Source organism: Castor canadensis, chromosome 1 (genome assembly GCF_047511655.1).
Source record: "Castor canadensis chromosome 1, mCasCan1.hap1v2, whole genome shotgun sequence".
Classification (NCBI taxonomy): Eukaryota; Metazoa; Chordata; class Mammalia; order Rodentia; family Castoridae; genus Castor; species Castor canadensis.
This window is the reverse complement of record NC_133386.1, coordinates 170,143,692-170,170,868: the sequence shown is the minus strand read 5'-3', so window position 1 is coordinate 170,170,868 and position 27,177 is coordinate 170,143,692. Positions and strand designations below refer to the sequence as shown.

The following is a 27,177-nucleotide window of genomic DNA, read 5'->3' as shown; positions in this document are numbered from 1 at the left end:
TAAAAGGGTTATGATATCACTAGGTGATATAATCTTATTGGACCACTCACTATTGTGTATGTGCTCCATCACTGTTACGCGGCACAGCACTTTTCTTCTCAAAAAGTTAATACCCTCCTGAATTTTTCTTATTAAAAATTGAAGATTAATTATTCATTGAAAGGTTTGGAATGGTGTTGACAAACTATTTAGAGTTTAGACTTTATTAAGTCAAGCAGGACTGAATTTAAATGATAAGTGATGATTGTTTTGTTTTGTTGTGGTACTGAGGTTTGAACTCAGGGCCCACACTTAAGCCACTCTGTCAGTCCAAAGTGATGATTCTTTTTTTTTTTTTTTTTTAAATATGGAACGCTTCACGAATTTGCGTGTCATCCTTGCGCAGGGGCCATGCTAATCTTCTCTGTATCGTTCCAATTTTAGTATATGTGCTGCCGAAGCGAGCACCAAAGTGATGATTCTTGATAGAGGCCCTATAAGTTGGGACAAAGTCAAATTTATGCCAACATTTTGCCTTTGATGATCTTGGTTGGAATCAGTCTTGCCTGATAACACTTAGCAACTATTTAACTTTTTTAGATTTGTAGGCCTGAATAAGAATTGGGGAGCATTTAAAAACAGTTAAAGTGGGGATGTTTGCATATAGAGAAAAAAATGCCAGTGATGCTTCAAAGGGGAATTTACTGCCCAAACTCAGGTATCTCTTTAAAAAAATTCCCCAACTTTCTTGACTGTTGTGAAATTATTATGGAAATAAAATGTTACAAAAATATGTAACTGTAACAGAAAAATTATCTTAACCCTCCCAGTGGTGTCACTTTGGTCTACAGTTTTGTGTGCATTCCTCCTGTGTCACTTGCACTCTGGATAGATAGGTAGACATATAGACAGACATATATCAAATGTGCAAGGCTGGTGGAATGGCTCAAGTGGTAGCCCACCTTGCACAGCAGATGTGAGACCAAACCAAAAACAAAACAAACAAAACAAAACAAATGTGCATACTACTCAGTATTTATTTATTTATGAAATAGGGTTTCATAGACCTCGAACTTCTGAGCTCAAGTGATCCTCCTGCCTCAGACTCTTCAGTGCTGGGACTACAAGCACAAACTACTGTACCCAGCTACTATATATATATTTTCTATAATTCTACTAATTCTAAATATTGTGCCATGGATATATTTCCATTCTGTGTTATAAATGTACATCATTGTTTTTAAAGTTTTATGTGTGTATGTAAACCTATTCTGTTGTTTTAGACAAACCATAATTATCATTCTGCCATTGGTCATTTCAGTTCCCTAATATTGTTATGAGTATTCTTTCAATGAACATCCTCTGACATACATTGTTTTTGAGATCAGTATGGTGAGATGGTTAAGAGCTCAGTTCAGGAGGCTGAGTTAGGAGGATTTTGAGTTCAAGGGTAACCTGGGGCTGGCAGAGAGGTTCAAGTGGTAGAGTGCCTGCCTAGCAAGTGTGAGGCCCTGAGTTCAAACCCTAGTACCACACACACACACACATATGTACATATATATACATATATATATGTATATATGTGTGTGTGTATATATATATGTATATGTATATATGTGTGTGTATATATACATATATATATATATATGTATATATATATATATATATAAAAAGGCTAGCCTGGGTTCCATAGTGAGACCATGTTGCAAAAATAAAAACAATAAAATAGAAAAAGAAAAACTATCTCAGCTGTGTGATCTTGGATTACTAAACATCCCTAATGCCTTAGTTTCCTCCTCTTTTAAGTAGGGAATCGTAGTATTTGACTTGAATGTTGTCCTAAGAATTGAGTTAATGCACATAAACTTGAGTATTGCTTACATATATTAAATATTTAATAAATTTGCTAGTATTAGTATTTTGTTACTCAACTTTTAAATTTGTAATAAGTAAGCAATGACTTATTGCCAGATCCACTTATCTTTCCTGTACTTGTTCATATGGAAAATAAATGTCTTGGTTTTTTGCCCCTATATTAGTTTTTTTCCTCCTGTTTTCCTTTCTCCCAAGCCCAGGCCAATATTCCCCCACAGACAGATGACAGTACCAGCATTGAAGCTGTTCTTCATCTCACAGCACCAAAAACTACCACTGTGTGTACTCTAACCTGCACTCCCAACACAGTACTGATGAGCCATCCTTTTTCTACTTTCATCATTATTATCACCTGCCAGAAAAAAATATAGTGATGTCTTGTTTTTTTGTGTATCTCTGCTTGCCTTTTTTTTTTACACTGAGGTTTGAACTCAGGGCTTTGCACTTGCAAAGCAGGTGTTCTACCCCTTGAGCCACACCTCCAACCCACTGCTTGACTTTTTATGCCCTCCATAATATAACTTCACCACCACTAGCCAACTTAGTTTTCCAACAGAAATTTTTTTTTTTTTTTTTTTTGTGGCACTGGGGCTTGAACTCATGGTCTTGTGTTTGATTGGCCAGCACTCTTACCACTTGAGCCACTCCACCAGCGCACAAATTCTTTCTTAACATGGATGGCTCACCAATCCATGGAAAGCTTCAGAAGTTCACATAATTTCATTGACTTGCCCAAACTCCTTTTTTCATAATGGCCTGGATTCCATCTGTTCAGTGAAACTTTCCTTGTTAGCTCTACATAGAACTCTTTTCCTCTGAATTTTATAGGCTATGGAGTATGAGTTTTATGCCTCCAACTAGGTTATAAGCTCTTGATAGTGTTCAGATCCGTATTCCCATACACACATAGTAAATTCTAAGAACATGTGATACTTTTTATTATTATTTTTTATTTAGGGATGTAAAGCATGTGCATGCAAAGCATGCAGTCTACCCCTGATCTATATCCCCAGCCCCCAATACTTTTCCGTAAGCTCAGCAAAGTAGAAGATTGGTTAATGTCTAATGATTAGTACAAAGAGTCCAAATGAAAGTTAATTTAGTACAGACTTAAAGATAATCTTAATTGATTATGATTTGAGAAACATTTGAGAAAATCTGACTTAAAATTTCTGAGGCATCAGCAGGCTTTGGTCAACCTGTTCAGTCTAAATTAGTATTATACCAGTGTGGGTTATACATTTATGTCTTTTTTTTTTTTAATTCTTACAATGCTGAGGATTGAACCCTTCCCCTCACACATGCTAGGCCTCACACTGAGCTACCCATTTATATCTATCTTTAATAGGAACATTATAAATTATAGAAAATAAAATTTGTTGTAGGAAAATTAGGAAATACAGACTTATAAAACTAATAAACTGTCCATTTTCCTGTTGACCTCACCCCCACTGAAACATAGCTAAAATTAACTCTATAAGGCTTAGTTTAATCTACCACTGTACCTGTAGTGCCAGAAAAGGGCCTGCCACACAGTAACATATAATTATGTGTTAGTTCAAAATGAATTTATTTGCAGACACATCTCTCCTTAAATTTACCTTAAGACTAGGGGCGAGGTAGGAGGAAGACTGTTCTGCAACCACTTTAGCTACTTAAAAACATGTTTGTAGTTCTTAAGATGTCACTCTTCTTATTTCTCAAATTCCTTAAAGCTTTATATTCTTTTATCTTCCAAGAACTAATTTTGAGGGTATAGAGCATTAAGAGAGCAGCCAAAAAGAGTAGTAAAAAAATAATTGTGTGATGGTTTTATTTAGGATTCCATTGCTTTCAGGTTTCAGGATTAAGGCTAAACTTTTGGGATAATTAGCAGAGAGTTGTCCTAAGTCCTATAAAGGTGTGTACGTTATACTTTAGAGTAGAAAAATGCAAGGAATAAATTAGAAATGAAGGTCTGTTATTAATTTATTATTATTGTAAACAACTACCATGTGAACTCAGAGGGATCCCAGCTCTGCCTCTGCTGTGTGCTCAGTACTGTTTAAAAACACAAGCTTTGACGTATCCAAAATGTTATTGTGTGAAAATTTATTCTTAAAAAAGGTACATAAAACTTTTCCTTGTTTTTTTTTTTTCTTTTTTCCTTTTTTGAGACATGGTCTTGCTATGTAGCCCAGGCTGGCCTTGAACTTGGTAGTTGTCCTTCCTCAGCCTCCCAAATGCTGGGATTATAGGCCTGTACAACCACACCGAACTTTTTTCCTTCTTTGTCTTTCTCTGTGCAGTTATGTCAGTTAGGATCATTTGTGAAATATATTTTTAAACCATTCCAAGTTAATTATTATTAATGATACTTATTTATAACTGACAATTTTTTTAATTATGGGATTTTTTTTTCAAGGAATAAGGAAAACATTGAATTTGAGGAAAATGCTATTGACACAATTTTTATTTCTCTGGTGAGAAAAATGTTAATTTAAAGGCATTGGCATAAATTTAAAATGTCCACAAAATGTGAAAAGTATTATAAATATTAGTTAGGAAATACTAGTTTATTTTCGAACAGCTAAATAGTATGGCTTCATATGAAAATATTCTATGACTGTTTAAATTGTGTTAGAAATGAACATTACTACAGTTATTTAACTGTTACTAAAAGTCTAATAAGATTTTTGACAGAGTTTGTAATTTACAGAATTAAATAATCTACTTAAAGTGAACATTGGGTATAATAACTCTGCAAAAGATAATTTTGGCATCATTATTATTATTTCCTGGGAAATAATTGAGTAAATTAACAAAGGGCTAGAAATTTTAAGTGTTCAAAAATATCAGAAGACATCTGTGTTTATTCAATGTTATATTCATTTTACTTTCCCCAAATAACTGCTTATTTGACTCTAATAAAATTTAATGTTTAACTAATCTTTATATTATTCCAGTTATCTTAAAAATAATTATTAGGAAGTTGTCAATTAAAAAATTATTTTCCCTCCACAGCAACTTTTCATGTCTTAGCAAAAATTCACATGGTTCATTTACAATAACATTAGCAGTGGAGGACATGGCTCAGTGCTAGAGAACTTTTCCAGCATGCATGAGGCCCTGGGTTCAATCCCTAGCACTCAAAAAATACATATGTCAGAAAAATAGGTATTAAAAATTATCTTTGTTTTTAATGTAATGATTATTTTTTTTAACTATGAAAATTTCCAGGCATCTGTAGCCCAAACCTGTAATCCTGGCTATTCAGGAGCCAAGATCAGCAGGATTGTGGTTCGAGACCAGTCCAGGCAAAAAGTGAGATCTTTTCTCAAAAATACACAGTACATAAACTGAGGAGTGGCTCAAGCAGTAGATCACCTACTTTGCAAGCGTGAAGCCCTGAGTTCAAACCTTAGTACCAGCCCCAATTTTTTTTTTCTTGAAAAAGCACTCATTTCATCACCCTATCATTTAAAGTATTTATGTTTTGGTATATTTGCAATCACTTATAAGTATTCATTTTCCTATTTTTTACATGTGTTAAGTAAATACCTGTTAATTTTATAGGTTAGGGCTACAAAAGTGTGGCCCCATTTGTGATTTCCATTAAAGAACAGAAATCCAAGGCCAATCTTGGTGGTTCATGTATGTAATCCCAGCTACTCTGGAGATGTAAATTGAGAGGATCGCAGTTCAAGGCCAGCCCAGGCAAAAAGTAAGACACCATCTCAACCAACAAGCCAAGCATGGTGGTGTGCATCTGTCATCCCAGCTACATTGAAGGCTGTAGGTAGGAGGATTGCTGTCCCAGACAAAAAGCTAGACCCTATCTGAAAACCTAAATAAACAAAAAGGGCTGGAGGTGTGGCTCAAGTGGTAGAGCACAAGAGCAGGTTCTGACCTCAAATCCCAGTACCACACACACAAAGGCAGGCACTAGTGGATCACACCTGTAATACTAGCTACTTGGAAGACTGAGATTGGGAAGATCGAAGATCGAGGCCAGCATGGGCAAATAGTTTGAGAGACCCCCATCTCCAAAATAATGAGAGCAAAATGGGTGTGGTTCAATCGGTGGAGCACCAATTTTGCAAGCATGAACACCTAAGTTTAAACCCCTGTCCCACTCAGAAAGAAAAAAAAATCCACATTTTTTATCATCTAAGATGATTATTTATGATTATTTACACATTGAAGTCTGAGAGCTACTATTAAAAGAAACTTTAAAATTTATCATTGTCATTATTTTGGTGCTAGGGATTGAATCAGGACTTTGTGCATGCAAAGCACATGCTCTTCCTCTGAGTTTAAACTCCAGCCCCCAAAGGTGATATTTTTTTAAAGCATTGAACCCAGGGTCTCAAGCATGTTAGGCAAGTGCTCTACCACAACTACATTCCTAGCCCAAGTTGGTTTTATTAACAGCCCCTGCCACTAAAACTTACATAATATTCCTCTGTTCCCCACCTCCTCCCAGCCCTATAACTTTTGTTTTGTGATAGGCGCTCCTATGCATCCCAATCAGGCCTCCAATTCAAGATCTTCCTTTCTCTGCCTCCCCAGTGCTGGGATTGCAGGCATGCCACCAACATGCCTGTCCTATAACATTACTTTTAATAAATTAAGATACAAGAAATGTAAGCTTTTCAAAATTATATGCATATACTGGGCTTTAAATATATACATTTTCTATTAATGACAATGATCTGAGAATCTCAGATGTCAAAATAGCTCAATATATCAACAATTTTTATTTTTAAAATTTGAAACAAGTTTTAATTACCTAGTAGAATAGATTCCTGTACAAATGAACGTGACTATGCTAAATACATTTAAGGATATTTAAGTCATAGGTAAGATAAATATTAGTAAATAATACTTATGATAATATTCTTAAAGAAGAAAAATGGTCTAGTGATAGCCTGATTAAAGACAGGGTATGTGTTTCTCACCAATAATGGAACTTAGATGGGACCTGGACCATATATGGGGCAAGTTATAATAACAACATTGCTTTCTGGCTACAAGTTTAAACTTTTTTGTTAGTTGGTAGGATTTTTCAGCACCTGAAATGTGTAGATGCTTTGTATTTTCAGTCTTTGAAACAGTCCTTTAAAGTACATATTGTTATCATTCCCATTGTGCAAGTGACAAGGCTGATTCTGTGAAAGATTAAGTCATTGATAGAATGTTATCATATTTTCATTTTATCACACTGCAGATTTTATCCTCCAAACAGATTGATAATTTTTTTTAAAAATAAGACTAGGCACAGTGGCTCCCTATAATACAGCTACTCAGGAGGCAAAGATTGGGAGGATATGGTTCAAGGCTAGCCCAGGCAAAAAGTTAGGGAGACCCCATCTCAATCAAAAGTCAGGTGTGGTATGTGCCTGTGTCCCAGCTACATGGGGATGTCATAGATGGGGAAAACTCATAGTCTAAGTCCTGCCCCAAGCAAAAATGGGAGAACCAGGTGGTAGAGCACTTTCCTAGCAAGTTCAAGCCCCAGTACCACCAAAATTTACATATATATATATATATACACATATATATATACACATGTATATGTATAAATGAAAGATATTTTTAATGAGATTATAAATCCTATGGTAATGCCACCAGTTTGGTTTCTGTAGACGGAACCTTGAATAATATTTATTAGTTGAATTAATAAATGACAATCAGTGCTCATGTATTAAGGACCAAAAAGTCTTATATTAGTCAAAAGTGGTTTTTTTTACATATTAAAAAAAGACAAAAAATTTGTTAATTGATGAGTCCAGGATACAGAACCAATTTGTATAGGGGAAAAAGTGAAGTTATATTTTGACATAATATTAATGAAATGTATAAATGAGGTCATATTGTGTAGTCTCTTTTCTTCTCTCTACTCTTCCTCCACTAATTACTATGCCAATCATTAACTATTTTTAACAACCTTGTATAAATTCCATATTTTTTCTATATGCTCATAAAATCTACATAAATGTTCATGTGGATTTATTTTTGGTCATTGTCTCATAATGGTGGACTTTATTACACACATTTAACTTTTTTCTTTTCAAATTTGTTATTCCATTTCAAATTTTGTTACTTTGTTTTGTAACTGGATTTTTTTGGGGTTTTTTTGGCAGTACTAAGGGATTGTATTCAGAGCTCTCTCACTTGCTAGGCAGGCACTCTACTACTTGAGCCACTCTGCCAGTCCTCTGCCAGTCCTTTTTAAACTTTTTCCATTGAAGATCTTGTGGAAATCCCTTCCATTTACCTGACATAGCCAGTTCATTTTAAATAGATATGCAGTATTTCATGATGTGGGTACATCATAATTTACTAAGCTATTTCCCTGTTGTTGAGCATTTACTTTGGTATTGTTTTTGCTCATAGAATAAATAACAAATACCTTTATAGCTTCGTGCTTTTTTTTTTTTTTTATGGGATAGATCCCAGGACTGGAATTGCTGGGTCACTTTTTTCTTTTTTTGAATAGCTGTTTTTTTGAATAGTGGCTTTCCATAAAGACTAATAGGTCACATTTCATCTAGCAATGTAGATCTCTTTTCCTTACTTAGCTTTAGTGGTGTTAATACTCTTTTAAGATTTATCATTCTGATGAGTACAAAGTAATGTCTAAAGTTTGTACATTCTACCATAGAGTTTTTAAGTGGATGTTTTCTGGGAATTGCCTATTCATAGTTCTTGCTAATTTTTCCAGTTTTGGTTTTCCTGACAATTATAACAACTGTATGTGATTTCATCTGGTGACTTGAATACATCCTATTTCACTCCAATCCTCAACTCTCACTCTTTTTTTTTTTTTTTTTGGAGGGATTGGGGTTTGAACTCAGGGCTTCACAACTCCCATTTACTGTCAAATGCTGGTTACAAGGAGGCCTTCAGTTTTCTGTGAGTCTTAAAGAAAAGGGGCTGGCAAAGAGACCAGAACCCCAGAACCAAGCTGAGCTATATTAATACTTAAAACCTCTCAACTGCTTTTCTACCCTAGAGGAATATTTTTTGTTGTTTGTTTTTGTGGTACTGGGGATCAAGCTCAGGGCCTCACACATGTGAGGCAAGCACATCACCACTTGAGCTATGCCCCCAGAGGACCACTGATGCTAACATGGCCTCTAAGGAGCCAAAAAGGGAGTCAGGCTGAGTCCCTCTACTCTTGAGGAGAGATTTCTCTCTGTTGTCTTGGCAGAGGACAAGCAGTGGCCTGTTTGCTTCCTACACCTGCTCCTCAGCTATCATGTAGAGAAGGGGTCAATCTCTACTACTCTAGGACTGACAGGACAGCTTCAGTGAGTAGGCAGGGAAAAAACCACACTCTAAGGCTCCAGCAACTAGTAAAGAATACAAACTAAAACTGTCAGGCAGGCTCCCAACAAAATAGAGCTGCTGGAGGAGAGAAACAACTGAAACATAATAATGTGAACACAAAATTCAAAGTGCAGCATTAACACAAATCACTGGATCCAGAAAGCATTATTTATGAACCAAATACAGCATGAAGAATGGTCACATGGAGACTTTAGTAGCCTAGAGAATGTAGTAGGCACATTTTTAAAACCTCGAGCAAAAAAAAGTCAAAACAAAAATTAACAGATTTCCAGGAGACCTAAAGTGTATAATAGGAATTGTAGAAAAAGAAAATGAACAGATGGAAGACACCATGATTTTACAAAGAAGTTTGTTTTTTTGTTTTTTTTTTTTTTGGTGGTACTGGGGTTTACATTCAGGGCCTCACGCTTGCTAGGAAGTGTTATACCACTTGAGTCACTCTGCCAGCCCAGAAAGAAGAAAATTCTTGAACTAAAAAATGACCTAAATTTTTAGGTTCAAGGGCATGCTGTATTCCAAGCAGAATTCATGATAATAAATGACAGTTACTGAGTGTCACTCTGCCAGGCAATATTCTAAATATTGTCATTGAGTCCTTTCAACAGCTCTGCAAAATAGGTCATATAACCTCCCTTACTCAAAGGAAGAAAAAGGCAGGTAAGTAGATAGCCAGATCATGAAGGTAAGAGATCTGACCTCAGGGCCTTATTAAACTGCAATAAAGAGCAAGCACCTATGTTTAGGAACAACACAGTAGAATTCATGAACACTAAAGATTAGGAGAAAATTTGCAAGTTCTAGGGAGAAAGAGCAAGTTATAAAGAAAAGAAAAAGGCTGTCATTATTCTCATCTGCAGTAGCCTAAGCCAGAAAACTGGCTGTTTGAAAGGACAAGTAAAAATTTCTCAAGCCAACCAAAATATTAACCCATGAGACATAAAATTTTGCCCATATAACATGGTAGATCTGATGAAAATGCTCACAAAGAAAGGGAAACCTAATAATATTTAATCTTAGTCTCTGTACATGTTATTCCTCCTCCCTGGAATAATTCCCTTTCTTCAAGAACCTCATCCTTAAGATCTTAGGTCTTAACTTTTTCCAGGGAATCTCCAACTCTCCAAATCTGATTTTTGCTCCTTGTAATGCACCCTGTATTTCTCCCATCTTAGTGCTTGCCACAATCTCTTATACTGATCTGTTTCCTTATTTTATTTAGCTCTGTGTGGACAGGACAGATCTGCCTATCTTATTTGCTGCAGTATCCTCAGTGCCTAGAAGAGTGCCTGCAATATGGTGCCTGAGTCACTGAATATTTATGTGTAGTCAAAATCTCCTTTTTTTGTTGCTATACTCAAATTTTTCCATAATAGCTACTTAGGGAAAACAAATCTTCAAAGTTTGTTTTCAGTAGCAGTAGGTACATAAAGCCCTACTTGGATAGGTCTTAATTTCTGAATTCATCTCATAGCTAAAAATGTTATAGTCACAAAAGTTCAATGTAAATGAGTATGAAAATTCATATATAATCAATTTACATAAGGTATATTTATAATGAATATTATTGGGTTCTAACTTCTATTCCTCATTTTTTGGTGGTGGTGGTACTGAGGACTGAAAACAGGATCTTGTGCTTGCTAGGCAAGTGCTCTACCACTTGAGCCATACCCGAGTCCTTTTTGCTTTAGTGTTTTTGTTTTGTTTTTTTAGTATTTGATGGGACTAGGTTTTGAACTCAGGGCTTTGAGCTTACAGTGCAAGCATTCTACATCTCCTGTCCTTTAGTTTGTTTTTAATACGGTTTTGAGCTTTTGCTGGGACTGGCCCTGACTGACATTCTCCTACCTCCACCTCCCAGGTAGCTGGGATTTCGGATGTATGCCACCACTTTCAGCTTTTTTGAGATAGAGTTTTGCTAACTTTGCCTGGGCTGAATTCTTCCTGTCTCATCAAATAGATGAGAGTACAGAAATGTACCACCATGACCAGAGCTCTATTATTTGTTATTCTTAAAGAAGAAATTTAGTAAGTATAGGGATAAATAAGTGCAAAGTTGGTTAAAAAATTATTAAAGTTAGTCAAAAATCCCAAAATAGTGTTTTTAGTGTTTTGGTACTCTAAAAAGAATAACATTGTATATTCTTCTTTGTTTCTTTTTAGATTAAAGCTAAAAATTATGATAAGGTTGAAAAGGTGAGTTTCCTTAAATTAACTTTGAATTTTATGCTGAAGTTTAATATATATGTGTCTCTATATATACATATGGCAAATACAATAAATATTAATAGTCTCGAATCTAGGTAATGATTATGTAGGAATTGTAATTACCCAGTTGTTGTTGTTTTTCCCCGAGTATTGGGATTTGAATCAGGGCCTTGTGCTTGTTAGACAGGCCCACTTACCACTTGAGCCACAATCCCAGCCCCTTTACTTTAGTTATTTTTCATATAGAGTCTTTTATGCCTAGGCTGGCATAGACTTCAGTCCTTTTATTTATGCTTTACACATAGCTGAAGTGACAGGCCCATGCCACTGTGCTCAGTTTTTTATTGGTTGAGATGAAGTGTCTTGTGACATTTTTGACTGGACCACCTTGAACATCAATCCTCCAGATCTCTGCCACCTGAGTAGCTAGGATTATAGGTATAAGCCAATACACCTGGCAAACTTTTTTCTTTCTTTTTTTTTTTATAGTGGTGGTACTGAGGTTTGAGCTTAGAGCCTTGAGTTTGCTAGACAGGTGCTGTACCTCTTGAGCCACACCTCCAGCCCTCAGGTTTCTCATATGACTAATAACATTTACCATAGAAATGTTGGAGAGGGAAAAGAGAATAGTTATTTTTGTGCTGGGACAAAAAAGAAAATAATTATACACTTCTGTCCAAAAGCGTGATGATTTTTTAACTATCTAAAATTGAAAACAGAAGGGAATTGTTATTTGCCTTTTATAAGAAAATTAATTCCTGAAAAGATTCTGGATTTGTTTTTTTAATGTTCTATTTCACTCATGTACACATGAAATTTATTTAACTGGATTCTGATAATATTTTCTTGTGCTTAAAGCTATTTCAGAGATGCCTTATGAAGGTTTTGCACATTGATTTATGGAAGTGTTATCTTTCCTATGTCCGAGAAACCAAGGGTAAATTACCCAGTTACAAGTAAGTGAAATCAGGATCTTAAGAATGCATCTCCAGGCACACAGTCAATTCCACATAAATTCACATTATCTGTCTCTTGTGTCTTAGCTCAGGTGGGAAGAGACTTAAATATTTGAAAAGTTAGGATTCTCCAAGAAATCAGGAAAAGAGCTTCAAAGAAAGCCACTGTCATGGCCTTATTCTGGAAAAATGAATCATACAAAGCCTTTCTTTATTGAAGCACTGTGTATTTGCAACACCAAACCAATTTGGTGACAGGCTTGTCAAACTTTTTCAAAAAGTATCTTCATACTTGTCCTGATACCACTCTAGGCAGGTTACAGTACAGTGTGCCACTGAATCAACCCAAGGCGATTGTTAGTAGTTGCCTTCCCCACTGACTTATACCAGACCTCGCTTCGCTGTGTCTAAATAGTGGACCTTCCCAGACCCTACTTTGCATATAGCAAACAGCCAAGTCATTTCTGTGATTAGAATTCTATCTTTACTATCTTTTCTTTATTACACTTTCTTGTCTTATTTGAAGTTCTTCTACCCCAAATTTCACTTCCAAGCTAATAGATCTTCAGACATTACTTTCCTCCTTAATTAGAGAACCACTTATTTCCACACCTAAATCAGATATATATGAAATTAGGCAAAGTAACGGATATAAAAATGAATAAGACATGGGCCTTATCATTAGGCTTATAAGCAGTAAACAAAAGAAGCAAAGTACGTAAAGTAATGACCCTGACAACACAAAAGAACTCCATATACTTCCAAAGATGTCTTTTTTGCTTATAAAAAAGGTTCAAATAGTATTCTGATCATATGTTTGGAAGTTATATTTTAATTATAGATACGTGTTGATGACAAATTTTTAAAAATGTGGCTTTCACATTCATTTCAGAGAAAAAATGGCTCAAGCATATGACTTTGCACTGGATAAAATTGGAATGGAAATTATGTCCTATCAGGTAGAATTAAAAATTTTAAATATTTACATTTGAATTTGAAAATATCAAGACAAATATTAACATTTTGTTTTATTTCTTAGATTTGGGTAGATTACATCAATTTCTTAAAAGGCGTGTAAGTATTTTTATAACTTTTAAGGATATAAACAGTTGATTTAGCTATAATATAGTTAATAGCATTTTTTTTATCCAATCTCAGGGAAGCTGTTGGATCTTATGCAGAAAATCAGAGAATAACGGCTGTTCGAAGAGTTTATCAACGAGGTTGTGTTAATCCAATGATTAACATTGAGCAACTCTGGAGAGACTACAACAAGTATGAAGAGGTAAATTAGGCTAGAGTAGTTTGTTATTATAAACCAAGCCATCTTAATTTCTAGGTAAGTGCTCTACCAATTGATCCATTCTCAGCCTCAAGCCATTTTAATGTATATCCATGTGAATTTGTGAATATACCCTTTCTCTAGTATTAGGTATCTGGATATGAGTGTTGCATATTGTCTGTTTCATTGTTTTTATTTTACAGTGCTGTGGATCAAACCCAGGGCCTGGTGCATACTAGGCAAGCCCTCTACCACTCTACTACACCCCCTACCCACATTGTCTGTTTTCATATTGATTATAATGAAAGGGATATGTTTTTTTGCAAGGCTTTAGGAGTCTCCATATGAGTGTTGTTATTTTTTAGAGGATACTCTAGGAGAACTATAATTCTTATAAAACTATTTTTATTCAGTGCTAAGCCATATTTACATAGTCATACATACCCATTGCCCTTGATCTTCTGTGAAATATCTTTTTAGAATTATTCTTCTAGTAGCAATGACAGGTGCTATATGCTGTTTTCATCTAATTCTAGTGATGGGATTATTGTTTTCAATTTGTGAGATGTGGGACTACCATCTAAGATCTTTGTGACATTGTATATGCTTTAACCAGCTAAGCTAATCAGCCAAATACGTAAATATGCATGCCAACTAAGCTCTCTCATAGTTCCTCACACAAACACTTGATTGGAAAAATTAGATAGGGTAGTGGAACTCTTTCTTCATAGGAACGAGCAGTGACTTTCAAAGGTTTTGGTCTTCGTTTATGTTTTTGTTCTTTTGTGATACTAGGGATCAAACTGAGAGCCTTGTGCATTCCAGGCAAACACTCAACCACTGAGCTACATCCCTAGCCCTCATTTTTCGGTCTTGGGATTTTGAAAATTATTAAAGATCACAAGGAACTATTAATTTTAGTGTAGCTAATGTGGCTGTATTATCTATCAATATTTGACATATTGGAAGTTAAAACTGCAAATTTTTCATGATATTTATAAAATCAATTAAAAATAGCAGTAATAAGCCCCGTATATTTTAGCCTAAGTAGCATTTTTTGAGGGGGAGAAAAAAACCTATGTTTTTCAAAATAAGAATGACATTGTTTTATATTTTTATAAATCTGTAATTTCTAGCTTAATAGGGAACAGATTTTCATATTTGCTCCTAAATTCAATCATTTATGATATTGAATGTCATGTAGCCTCTGGGAAACTCCATTGTATATTAGTGAGAGAGGCAATGACTGTCTTAGAATTATGTTAAAATTATTTTGATCTCATGGGCCCCCCCAAAAAGCCTGAGGGCTAAGAATCTTTAGACTACACACTGAAAACTACTATGTATGAATGGCTATTTTTTTCCCTTTTAACCTATGTAGACTTAGCAAAAGGATAGATAGATAGATAGAGTCATGGCTGTTTACCCTGATGAGTCTGTATATCGTTCCTCATTAGTAAAATTTTATATGAAATAATTGACTCTTTCCAAATGGCTTCCTGTTCCTAAAAATTCCTGATACATAGAAACTTACTGCCATCTCATTTTTAAAAGTAGTCTACTTAATTGAGAAATAATATACTGTTTTAAGGCTGGGTATGTGGTTACCGGTAGATCACTTTTCTACTTTATTAGCATACATAAGGACCTGGGTTTGATCCTTAGAACTGCAATAATAACAATAATGCATAATTTTATTTTTGTTTTGTTTTTAGGGCATCAACATTCATTTAGCTAAAAAAATGATTGAAGATCGGAGTAGAGACTACATGAATGCTAGGCGTGTAGCAAAGGTATAAAATCTCATAAGGCCATTTTATTTATTTTTTTGTTTATTTATTTATTTTGACAGGACTAAGATTTGAACTCAGGGCCTCATGCTTTTTAGGCAGAGATTCTGCCACTTGAGCCACTCCACCAACCCTGTTTTGTGTTGGGTATTTTCAAAATATGGTCTCAAGAACTATTTGCCTGGGCTATCCTAGACCATGAGCCTCCTGATCTCTGCCTCCTGAGTAGCTAGGATTGCAGGCTCGAGCCACCAGTGCCCAGCTAAGGCCATTTATTTTAGTGATTGTTGAATCTGTTTATAGCAAGACTTTCCTGTCTGGTATTACTTTTGATACTTTCAATCAGTAGCATTTCTAGCCAATGACTATTAATTGTAGTTAATTAACATTATGTCATCTATCTGAGAGATGATATATTTGACATAAAATACTTCTTTGCAATTATGTTAAAAGATGAAATAGAATAAATTGGACTTGGAAAAAAAATTTTCAAAATATAGGAACAGAGGATGTAGAAATAGAATTTACCTAGAACTGATGAAGTAATTGATATCCTTTCCCTCATATCTGAGTACTGACCACTCTGTGGTCAGCATATGGTTATAAAATAACATAGCTCTCAGAGAGATTTTGTATTCATTCATTGACACTCTTAGAAGTTAGGAAAAATAGTCAATTAATACAAACTTGAAATTTTAAAAGACACATTTCTCCAAAGATGATAATAATAATGCTACCAGATTTTCAGTCGTGTTAATTTGTCAATTCCTACATCCTGAAGAGTGACCCTCCTACATCACCTGCAGCGAGGGCCTGTGTTCACCCATTCCTGGGAACCTGTTTTGTTGTGGGTAATACTGCTATCTTTTTCCCTACTCTTAATTTTCCCTACTCTTTGTTATATTAACAAAGCTGTATTTGAGAATAACAGGCATTTTTCTGAACAAGTATTCCAAGGTGATCAATTCCACATCATGTATCTGACTTGTTCCAAGCTTACCAAAGAATTTGCAATGCTTGTTGCTTAGGAATATGAGACAGTAATGAAAGGCTTGGATCGCAATGCTCCTTCGGTGCCTCCTCAGAATACTCCTCAAGAAGCACAGCAAGTAGACATGTGGAAGAAGTACATACAATGGGAAAAGAGCAACCCTCTTCGCACAGAGGATCAGACTCTCATAACCAAAAGAGGTACTAGGATTAACCCTTCTGATACTCAGTTACATCTATGGTAGGCCACTTGACATTACCCCATAGATTTCTTAAGGCTCTAGATATTTTTGGTTTGGTTTTGTCTTCCCAGCAAGTTCACACACAGACCAGGCTACACTCAAATTAGTGATCCTTCTGCTTTGGCGTCCCAAGTGCTGGTCTACAGGAATGCACAATAGCACCAGCTGAGGTTGATTTTTATCCCTGAATCTTTTTTTCTCTTACATTCTTTAGAATATAAAGAAATAATAATAATGTCTAGATTTATCTCCATGTTCACTAACCCTTTGTTTTATGATGTCCTATTTGCTGTTAAGCCCATCCAGTACATTCTTCATTTCGTATACTGTGTTTGCAGTTCTATAAAGTTTGCTTTGTTGAGTCTCCATGTATTATCTTTTTCTTTAGATCCTTGAGCATACTTATCATTATAGTTATGAAGTCCTCGTGGCCATCAGCCATCGTGGAGTTGCTTTCCTTTGCTTTTTCTCCTGACTATGGGTGACATTTCATGTTTCATCACATGTCCAGAGAGTTAAATATTTTTCTTTTATACATTTTACAAATGTACAAAGATTCTGGATTCTGTTATGTTTCTCTGAAGAATGTTGAGTCTCATTTACCAGGAATTGAATTACTTATAGACCATTTGGACTTTGTGGAGGCTTGTTTTTATACTATTAAGATGGGTCTGTTTTAGTTTTTTATCTTTGATCTCAGGGTAAATTCCTTAGTCCTGGGACATCGTCTTTACTCCTAAAACGTAATGGAAAGTCCAACGTGTTTACCCAGACCATTTAACTGAGTAGGATTCCAATTCCAAATTCAGTTTCCTATAGGTATCTATTGAGATAGCTATTCAACTCTTTCAGCCCTTCAGCTTTGTTTTCTGCTGAACTCTATATTCTTTCCTGTGTTTGTACATTTCAAGAATCAGCTAACTATTTGAAGATGTTTGTGCCCAGACTTTTAAGTTCTGGCTCTTTCCTGTTGGAGATTTCCCCCCTCAGTTTCCAGCTGCTGTCAGCCTAGAATTCTATGTTACTTTAACTCAGTAAGACTGTAGAATTTGACTTGAGTTCCAGGTAACTGAGCACTGCATACACATGGGTGTACCTTTTAAGGAAAAGTGTTCTTTTTTTTTTCAAGGGCTCAATCTATTCTGGTTTCTGCTTCTTTTTGGTCACTTTCCAGTATATTTTAAACGTTGGGGTATATATATATATACATAATTTCTTTTTTAGTTTTCAGTATATTTGGTGGGGGAGGAGAAGTGCTGGGAATTGAAACCAGGACCTCATACATATTAAGCACTTGTTATACCACAGAGCTGAAGCCCCAGTCTTCAGCTTATAATTTCTATTTCCAGGAGGGTTAGTCTGACACAAAATACTCTGCCACTGCTAGACTAGAATTTGAAACTTCATTGAATTCGTTTTGCCTTGCTCACTCATTCACTGTAGGAAAATACCATTTCCTTTGCCTACAGCAATTTTGTATTTCTTCCTGGCCTTTCCTTGATCCACTTGTTTCTCATCTGACCAGCTTCCATCCCTTCTTCAGGTTTCACTTTAGATATCAGCTGGTGCTCAGTAAATATTAACTTAGTAAATAATGGACAGATAGAGCTTTGGTGGATGATGGTGCCGGAAATGTTTGTTTCTAGTTTTTCATTCATTCATTGAAGACCCTATCTGAGCCTAGTAATTTCGTTGTGATGCTTATATTGATTGTTTTACAAAGAGTATTTCTTTTAATTGAATGTTGTTTGTGTCTCTTTCCTTAGTTATGTTTGCTTATGAACAGTGCCTGCTAGTGTTGGGCCATCACCCTGACATTTGGTACGAAGCTGCCCAGTACCTGGAGCAATCAAGTAAACTGCTTGCAGAGAAGGGAGTGAGTATTCCTCCCCTTCATCATTAGCTTTCTTGTGATTTTCATACAGCAATGATTTCGGTGATTAAGTATAGGTGTTGAAAAATTTAAACTTATATCAGTATGAATCTTGGTGACATTCGTGATTAGACTTCCTTAGTCAAAATTAAAATATAATGGCTGTATTAAAATTTTATAAAACATTTAAAGCTTTTGCATGAGTCTTCTGTAAGAATAGTGGAGACTGGAAGTGTAGCTTAGTGGTAGAAGCCCTGGGTTTGAAAATACCTATACTTTCCCCCAAAAAAGAAAGAAGTCTTTGGAATTTTTTTAAAATCCAGAAATGAGTGAACGAGTGTCTGTGTGTGTGTTTAGATAACATAAATAAACTAAACAGTTTTATTAATTTTATTCTTTTATCTATATTAAAATTTTTGAGAGTAAGCTTTCTTTTCTTTTAGGATATGAATAATGCCAAATTATTTAGTGATGAAGCTGCTAATATATATGAAAGAGCTATAAGCACTTTATTGAAAAAGAATATGCTCCTTTATTTTGCATATGCAGATTATGAAGAGGTGAGTATGTTTAGGACTTTTCTTATAATTTGATTTTTTTGTTGTTGTTGTTGAGACAGGGTCTTGCTATATAGCCCAGGCTGGCCTCAAATTCATGATCCTTCTACCTCAGCCATTTGAGTGCTAGTTTACAGGTGTGTACTATCACACCCAGCACTTACAATTTGATTTTTTTACTGCAAAACTAAATTTTTTTCTAGATGCTTCTTTCCCAGACATATTGCTTTTGGTAGCCAGAAATAATATAGTGAACCTCAGTTCATATTAAATTTATGCTCGATGTAGGTGCCATTGTGTTGGGAGGGGGGGTGAGTGCAGTTTATGGATTCTTTAAAGCTCAGATCATGCTTGCTAATGAATGTATTTTTTTTCACTTCTTCTCTACCACCTTAGAGTCGCATGAAATATGAGAAGGTTCACAGTATATATAACAGACTTCTGTCAATTGAGGATATTGACCCCACTTTGGTGAGTTAACTGTTTTTTTCTCCTACCCCATGTCTTCCCATTCACAATACAGACCATGCACAGGGCCTGGACCTAGGTGTATACGGGGTAGGTTTACTTTCCCTCCTCCTTCTATATAGTATAAGAACACATTCTGTGGTAAGGCACCCGGAAGCCATAAATAACTTTTTAAGTCTTTTTTTCCCACCTTTGCAATCTGATTTAACAACATAAAAATTTAATTTATATGAAAGTGAAATTCACTGTTTTTGTTGCCTTGAAAAATTAACATTGATCATGGGACCGCCATCACAATCAAGATACAAAACACTTCCTTCACCCCCACAAAATTCCCTTATGTGACCCTTTGTAGGCGACCCTTCCCATGCCCTAATCCCTAGCAAATACTGATATGAACTCCACTAGATTCTTTTTCTTTGGAATACAGCAGTATAAAATAGTCACAGAGAGGTTTTCACTCACATTTTACTTGAGGTCATGGTTTTGAACCACTTTATGCCATATGATGTTGCTTAATAAACATTGCTTTGCACCCTGCACATATGATGCAAAAGTGTAGTCCCAGCTGCTTGGAAGATTGAGACAGAAGGATTGTTTGAGCCCCTGAGTTGGAGAATAGCCTAACTGATATAATGGGACACTGTTTTAAACTTAATTATTTTATTTTAAAAATAGAGGCAGGAGAAACCAACAGATGGCACAGAACTCACTTTATCCTGAAAACTGCTGTATGGTAGTGGCTTTCAAAGTCTGAGATTCTGCAGAAGTGCACTATCGTTCTTTCAGTGGTAGGCGAGGGTCAGGCCTGCTGGCCGCACCGCAGACCTGCTTCCCCAAGTCAACTACAGCTGCACTGCCATTTTGCTTGTTTATGTTGGGATTGTACTGTTCTAAATGTTCATATTTATTCATCATTTTAAAATTTACTCAGCAAATATATAGACTGCAGACATGCTGGAGTCTATTCATTGTTCTAGATTCCAGCAATATAATGACAAAGCAGGTTAAACGCCTTTCCTTCAGAAACCAGTAGTTCATTCATCCATGCTTCGAAACTGAGCAGCATAGCTGGGTGCCAGTGGCTTGTGCCTGTAATAGGAGGCAGAGATCAGGAGGATCATGGTTGAGGCCAGCCCATGCAAATAGTGCTCAAGACCCTATCTTGAAAATACCTGGCACAAAACAGGGCTGGTGGAGTGGCTCAAGTGGTATAGTGCCTGCCTAGCAAGTGTGAGGCTCTGAGCTCAAGCCCCAAGGCCGCCAAATAAACCCCAAACAAAAAAAAAACCTGAGCAACATAGCTTGACATCATCAAAATGTGCAAATCAGGACCCTACAGTTGTTTGTTCATAAACAAATGTTAACTTGCTGGGAGCAAGGTGTAAAATGGCTCTTAGTTTATCAGTGAAGTTCCATTATATGGCCTTTGGAAAAACAGAGGAGTAGACATTTTAAATAAGCCAAGAAAATGTCAAGTTACACATATATTGTAAAACATCCTTGGATTAAGTCAAGTGTTGAGTTTTTTAGATATCAGAATTCATGGTGTGTTTTCTAGTACTTTCACTTTTTCCCCCCTTAAATTTTATTTTTTTAAAACTTATTCTGGTGCTGGGATCAAATTCCCCCTTAAAATTTAATTCACTTAGTCTAGAGTTAGTGGCAATAATTGTACAGTCTTGTGATTAAACTGAAAACCACTGAATTGTACACTTTAAAAAGATGAATTTGGGGATAATATATAAATTATGTCTCAGTAAAAAGTAAAAGCAAATTAACTAGCATGTATCTCTAAAAAAATAATGGATTTAAGTAGTTTACTATCTATACTCCTGCTTTCTAATTTCTTAAATAGTCAGAATTGCTTTGTTATACAGGAAACATTAGCATAGGAATTAGGTGAGCTGGTACTGGATACACATTCTGTGTAACTTGTAGAATACAAATACTTTTTGTTTTTGTTTTGTTTTTTTATCATAGGTATATATCCAATATATGAAATTTGCAAGGAGAGCAGAAGGTATCAAATCTGGAAGAATGATATTTAAAAAAGCAAGAGAGGATACCAGAACCCGCCATCATGTCTATGTTACTGCAGCACTCATGGAATATTACTGTAGTAAGGTAAGTATTGAAATACATACATATAAAGATGAAATAATTTCCTTCATCTGAGATGTATTAATTAAAAGTAGTCCTAATTCTGTCATTATGCTTTAACTGTTCCATTTCATAAAGAAAGTCTAAGTGTATCTATATAAAATTATATGGAACATTATCCAAATACCCATTGTATGCTAATTTATGCCTAAGTAAACTCCACATCTCATTTGTTTTCTTTTATCCATGTTGAATTATTTGTTTATTTATTTATTATTGTACTAATGATTTAACCCTGGGCCTCAAGCATACTAGGGCAAGCACTCTACACTGAGCTCTACCTCCAGCCCCTTCTTTTCCTTTTTTTAAACCTACAGGGTCTCACAGTATTGCCATGTTGGTCCTGAACTCCTAGATCCAAATAATCCAGTTGCCTCAACCTCCCAACTAGCTGGGACTATGCGCATGTGCCACTGGGTGGAGCCTTAAGCCCCATATTTCTGGACCTGATTCCCCTTAACTGGTTTTTAGCTTGGCAATTTTTACTTAACATGACTTTAATTTCCATTTTAATTCTTTTGTACCTTGTCATATTTGGGTATTGTGGTTTTAATATTCTTTTGAGACTCTTATCTGAAATTTCATGGAAATCAGTACTTTATTATCTTCGCTTCTAGGATAAATCTGTTGCCTTTAAGATTTTTGAGCTGGGACTAAAGAAATATGGAGACATTCCAGAATATGTTTTGGCTTATATTGACTATCTCTCTCACCTCAATGGTAAGTTGATTCTAGAATCTGTAATAGTTAATCTTAAACCATCTGAAATTATGTTGCTGGCTGTATTTTTTTCTTGAACATATTATAATTATGATATCACACCAGAACTGGGTACTTGATAGGTACCTAAGAAATAATTTGTAGCCTATTAACCATAAATTTGTATTTTTTGAATAATGGTAGATTCCTTTTGACTCTGAAGAATGATTTTTGATCAGAAAAGTACTATTAGTGCCAGACAATGCAGCAGCAAAGGGGGAGTTAGGAGACACGGAGTTGTTTATACCCATCTCTGATAACTCTGGGCAACTTACTGCCTGAGGGGGAGCAGACAGAAAAGCCTTTTAGGGATGGGGATGTGGCTCAGAGGTAGAACACTTACCTAGCATGTATGAGGTCTAGGGTTCTGTCCCCAGCACCATAAAAAACAAAAAAAAATGAAAAACAGAAATATTAAAACAAAAACCCTCTAATGCTTTGAGCTAATGGGGAAGAATTTTTAAAAGAAACATTTTCATTAGCATCTTTATTTTCCTATTCTGTTGTAATAACAGTAATACAGCTATTTATTATTTTTTTGGTGGTACTGGGGTTTGAATTCAGGATCTTGCACTTACAAGGCAAGCACTCTACCACTTGGGCCACGCCTCAAGCCCAATACAGCCATTCTTTTTTGAATTCTTACCATGTATCAGGCACTAGGTAGCTCATCTATTCGTGTGTGTGTGTGTGCATGCGTGTGTTTGTGTAAATAAAATTTAGTGTAGTTATTGGTCATTCAGGAAACCAAAAAATTTTAATGTTGTATAAAAGTTGGTTTAAGAATAATCACTAGAGGGCTGGGAGTGTGGCTCAGTGGTATAGAGCCTACCTAGAAAATTTGCTGGGCTGGGGGTATGGCTCAAGGGATAGAGAACCTGCTTTGCAAGCATGGAGCCCTGAGTTCAAACCCCAGTGTCACAAAGAAAAAAGAAAAATCAGATTTACACGTACATGAGATTAGGTGTATAATCTTAAATCGCAGTTTTCTCATCTGCAGACTAGTCATACTAAAAATACCTTTCATAGGATTCATGAGAAAACTGCAAAGACTTAGTACCAAAAAAAAGAATATAAAATATCTTCATAATTTTTCATATTGTTTACATGGTAAAATGACAATTTGGATATACTGGGATAAATACCTTAAAATTAATTTTACCTCACTTTACTCTTTTAATTTGGCTAGTAAGAAACCTAAATTACATATTTGGTTTGCATAATATTTCTGTTGGACAGTGCTGTCCTAAGGGCGTCACAGAGAAGGGCACGAGTTGGGTCTTGAAAGATGAGCAGTAGTTAGTTAGGCAGGTAAAGAAAGAGGAGTAGGCATTACCCAGAGAGCAGAGCACGTAGTAGGCAGGGGGAAGGTTGTATGGAATGGGAAAAGATACGTTTGAAGCAAAGTTTAGAATAAAGCAAGAAGGATAAAACGTAAGATTTACTTAACATTTAAAAAGTATGGTATGTTGAATTGAATGGCATGACTATGGCGCCGTCTGCTTTGGCTGAACACAGTTAATCTCTCCTGGGTTTATCTTGCTTATGAACATGTAGGAAATTGAATAACACCCTGAAGCAATAAAAACCAACCGCTTTGCAGGAGTTTTTATTTTACGTTTATTTATTTTTTCTGCTAGATTTGAAAAAAAATTTTACCGAGATATAATTTATGTGTCATAAGTGCACCCATTTTAAGTGTACAATTTAATGGCTGTTATAGATTTACTGCAAGATTCTTAAATTTTAAAAAATCACTTACAATTTAGGGAAGAGTCATTTTCATACATTCAGCTACAGAGGAGCTCCTAAGACTTAAAATTTAACCTACTCTGGCAACTATTCCCTTAATTCATTTACTATTTGCACATTTACCCCCCACCCAACCTGGATATTATTTTATCTCTACAAGGAAGCAAAATATAAAATAGCTAAACATAGTCTTGGTGCCGTAAAATAAGAAAGTTAAAATAAGAAACTCAATTATATCTAACTTTGAACTTACCTTCGTTCACACTGGATGTATGTTTAAAATATCAGTAATCTGACTGTTGTAATATCATTATTTTAAAAAGGCAAATAGGACCCTGGTTCACACATCACAGTATGCATTACAACTGCACTGTAGCACAGAGGAGAGCTAAACTAAACTACAGACAAGTGGACAGATGTTAGGCAGTAACAATGAGCCAACTCACTGTTGGTTCATTTCCTCATCTGTAGATATCAGGTGTAAAAATAGTTACCTGTCTGCATAGGACTTTTGTGAGGATAAATTGCGATTATGCTTGTGAAAATACATTGTTGAATTGTAAAACTGATTTTTTTAATATTTAAATTTTTAAAAATATCCTAGAGGACAATAATACCCGAGTTTTGTTTGAACGAGTTTTAACGTCTGGAAGCCTTCCTCCCGAGAAGTCTGGGTAAGCCATTGTGAAAATGTGTTGGTCAGGTTCTAAGGGCAGCTTTAATACTCGATCTGTGATCTGTGGGGTGAATGTTTGCTTGACTGAATTTCAGGAGAAATTTCCCTTCTCTCGCAAAGCTCCTACTTTCAATGTTTTCTTTCTACCTGTTTAAGAGTATTTTCTGCATAATGATTAGAATTGTTTTGAGAGATGCCTTTGTAATTTATTATTGAATATTTCAATGTTTCCAGTTTAACATACCTTTAAAACTGCTATGTATGTTAGAGATGCGTTCTGAAATTTATCTCCGTTACTGAAAAGCAAAGCTTCTTCTTCTGTATTAAGACTTTTTTTATATATTATGTCCCTGATTTATGATTTTGTCTCTTGTCAATTTACCAGAGAACAACACAGTATAGCAGTTACATGAACTAGTAAGGCTTTGGCATCATAGGTTCAGATTCCAGCTCAGCACACAAGACAGTGGGCAAATTTCATAACCTGACTAATCTTCCCTTTCTGACTGAGTCACAGTTATAGCTATCAGCGTAAAGTGTTTTGCAGTAGTCCTATATGCACTATATTAGTGCAAAGGTGCTTAGTGTCATTTAAGTAATGTCAGAGCATTAGTTTGGGCTGCAAGAACAATGTATGAGGCACCAATTTGTCTCTAATGAGCCAAACTAATGGCAAAAAAATAAAGGAAGCATATTAGACTTTAAAATATATTTAAATTAATACATTGGATGAAGAATGTATTTTGCATCATAATTCGTGCCATTAAATAAAATGATGAAGCCATATTGTTCAGGAGAAACTAGAAGTCTGCAGAGGTTCCTCTTCTAACTTTTCCAGCTGCTGTTTACCTTGCCTAAGACCTCTTTTATTGGCTACAAAGAATAGGACGGTGTGCTAAAAAAGTTAGAACTCAGAAAAGGACTTAAATATTCAAATGTTTAGGGAGAAGTGTTATATCTGTAGTTGACTTTCAAATACTTAAGCAAAAATAAGATTAAACACATGGCAAAATTGGGCAATTATTGAACCTGGGTAATGATATGAAAGTATTCATTATAATATTCTATTTTCCTATAGTTTGGGAAGCTTTATAATAAAAAAGCTTTTTATAGTTTAGAAAGAAAAGAGGAGAAATTAAGACTCTTTGCCCCAAACCCAGAATAACTAAGTAGTGATTAATTTTTTTTACAGGGAAATCTGGGCCCGATTTCTAGCTTTTGAAAGTAATATTGGTGATTTAGCTAGTATACTCAAAGTGGAAAAAAGACGGTTTACAGCATTCAAAGAAGAGTATGAAGGCAAAGAAACAGCTTTACTGGTAGACAGATACAAATTCATGGATTTATATCCTTGCTCTGCAAGTGAACTAAAAGCCCTGGGTTATAAGGTATGTACTTAGGATCAAGATGTTTGTAGTGTCTTCATTTTCCCAGTGTTTTAGAAGAGTTCATGGATAACTTTTATTCTAAAACAAATTCTGAAATACATATTAATAAAACAAGAAAAAAGTTCAGTGATTTTCCTTGGTTTATGAAACATGAGTTATGAGAAGTAGCTGAACAAAATGAAATTTAAATGCTTGAAATGTAGCACACACTTTCATTGTGTCCAAGAAATTGTCAATGTCTTATATATGTTGTGTTTAGTGAGCAGATTGAAAAGGTGTGGGGGGAAGAAAAGCAAAAGAAAATCTGAATGTTATCTTAGGTACTACTTTTTTCTAATAATTTTTATCAAATTGGATGAACATGTTTTGACAGATCTTAAACTAAATGTAGTTCCTGTTGCATATTTTGTAAGATCTAATAAAGAAACATGACAGCTCATTAAATCCATAAAGATCCTTGAGAGATTCATATCCTTAAAACAGTTCTCCTTTGGTGGCCTTCAGGGGAAATGGCTTATCTAGGAGTGGAACTCATCTATGCAGATTACTGAGTCATAGGAAAACAATTCTCCTTGAACCTGTTTAGTCCAGGAGGGAAGATTAATGTCTATGAAACTTGCTAAGAAAACCATTGTTCTGTCATTTTTTAAATCTTTTTTTACCATCTGAACAAAGACACAGATGAAAAGCCAAAGGGAAGCATTATATACACAAAAGATTTTTTGTTTTTGACAATACTGAAGTTTGAACTCAGAGCCTCACACTAGGCAGGAAGTCTACCACTTGAGTCACTCTGCCAGCCCTACACGAGTTCTTGGTTGATCCCTGTAAGCCAACTAGTATCAGAATGTTCTTGACCATTGTTCTTTTCCTCACTGCCCTCTTTT

At 35.3% G+C, this 27,177-nt stretch overlaps 1 protein-coding gene and 2 non-coding genes across 4 annotated transcripts in view; 1 reads left to right on the top strand and 2 right to left on the bottom strand.

Annotated features, from left to right (window-relative positions):
- The window catches only part of Cstf3 (cleavage stimulation factor subunit 3), a 73,968-nt gene that overhangs the window by 43,262 nt on the left and 3,529 nt on the right, over window positions 1-27,177 (top strand). For both annotated transcript variants that reach the window (XM_020157343.2, XM_074044014.1), the window contains exons 4-17: window positions 11,350-11,382; window positions 12,253-12,350; window positions 13,243-13,309; window positions 13,390-13,424; window positions 13,509-13,635; window positions 15,348-15,425; window positions 16,451-16,613; window positions 18,421-18,530; window positions 18,971-19,087; window positions 19,481-19,555; window positions 21,536-21,679; window positions 22,333-22,435; window positions 24,831-24,900; window positions 26,095-26,290. In XM_020157343.2, the coding sequence (XP_020012932.1) occupies window positions 11,350-11,382; window positions 12,253-12,350; window positions 13,243-13,309; window positions 13,390-13,424; window positions 13,509-13,635; window positions 15,348-15,425; window positions 16,451-16,613; window positions 18,421-18,530; window positions 18,971-19,087; window positions 19,481-19,555; window positions 21,536-21,679; window positions 22,333-22,435; window positions 24,831-24,900; window positions 26,095-26,290 (1,416 nt within the window). The remainder of the gene's footprint in view (window positions 1-11,349; window positions 11,383-12,252; window positions 12,351-13,242; window positions 13,310-13,389; window positions 13,425-13,508; window positions 13,636-15,347; window positions 15,426-16,450; window positions 16,614-18,420; window positions 18,531-18,970; window positions 19,088-19,480; window positions 19,556-21,535; window positions 21,680-22,332; window positions 22,436-24,830; window positions 24,901-26,094; window positions 26,291-27,177) is intronic.
- Window positions 341-447, bottom strand: LOC141415882 (U6 spliceosomal RNA). The gene has a single exon (XR_012440839.1). It is a non-coding gene; the product is annotated as a U6 spliceosomal RNA (small nuclear RNA).
- LOC141416686 (small nucleolar RNA SNORA51) lies at window positions 19,583-19,711 on the bottom strand. The gene has a single exon (XR_012441301.1). It is a non-coding gene; the product is annotated as a small nucleolar RNA SNORA51 (small nucleolar RNA).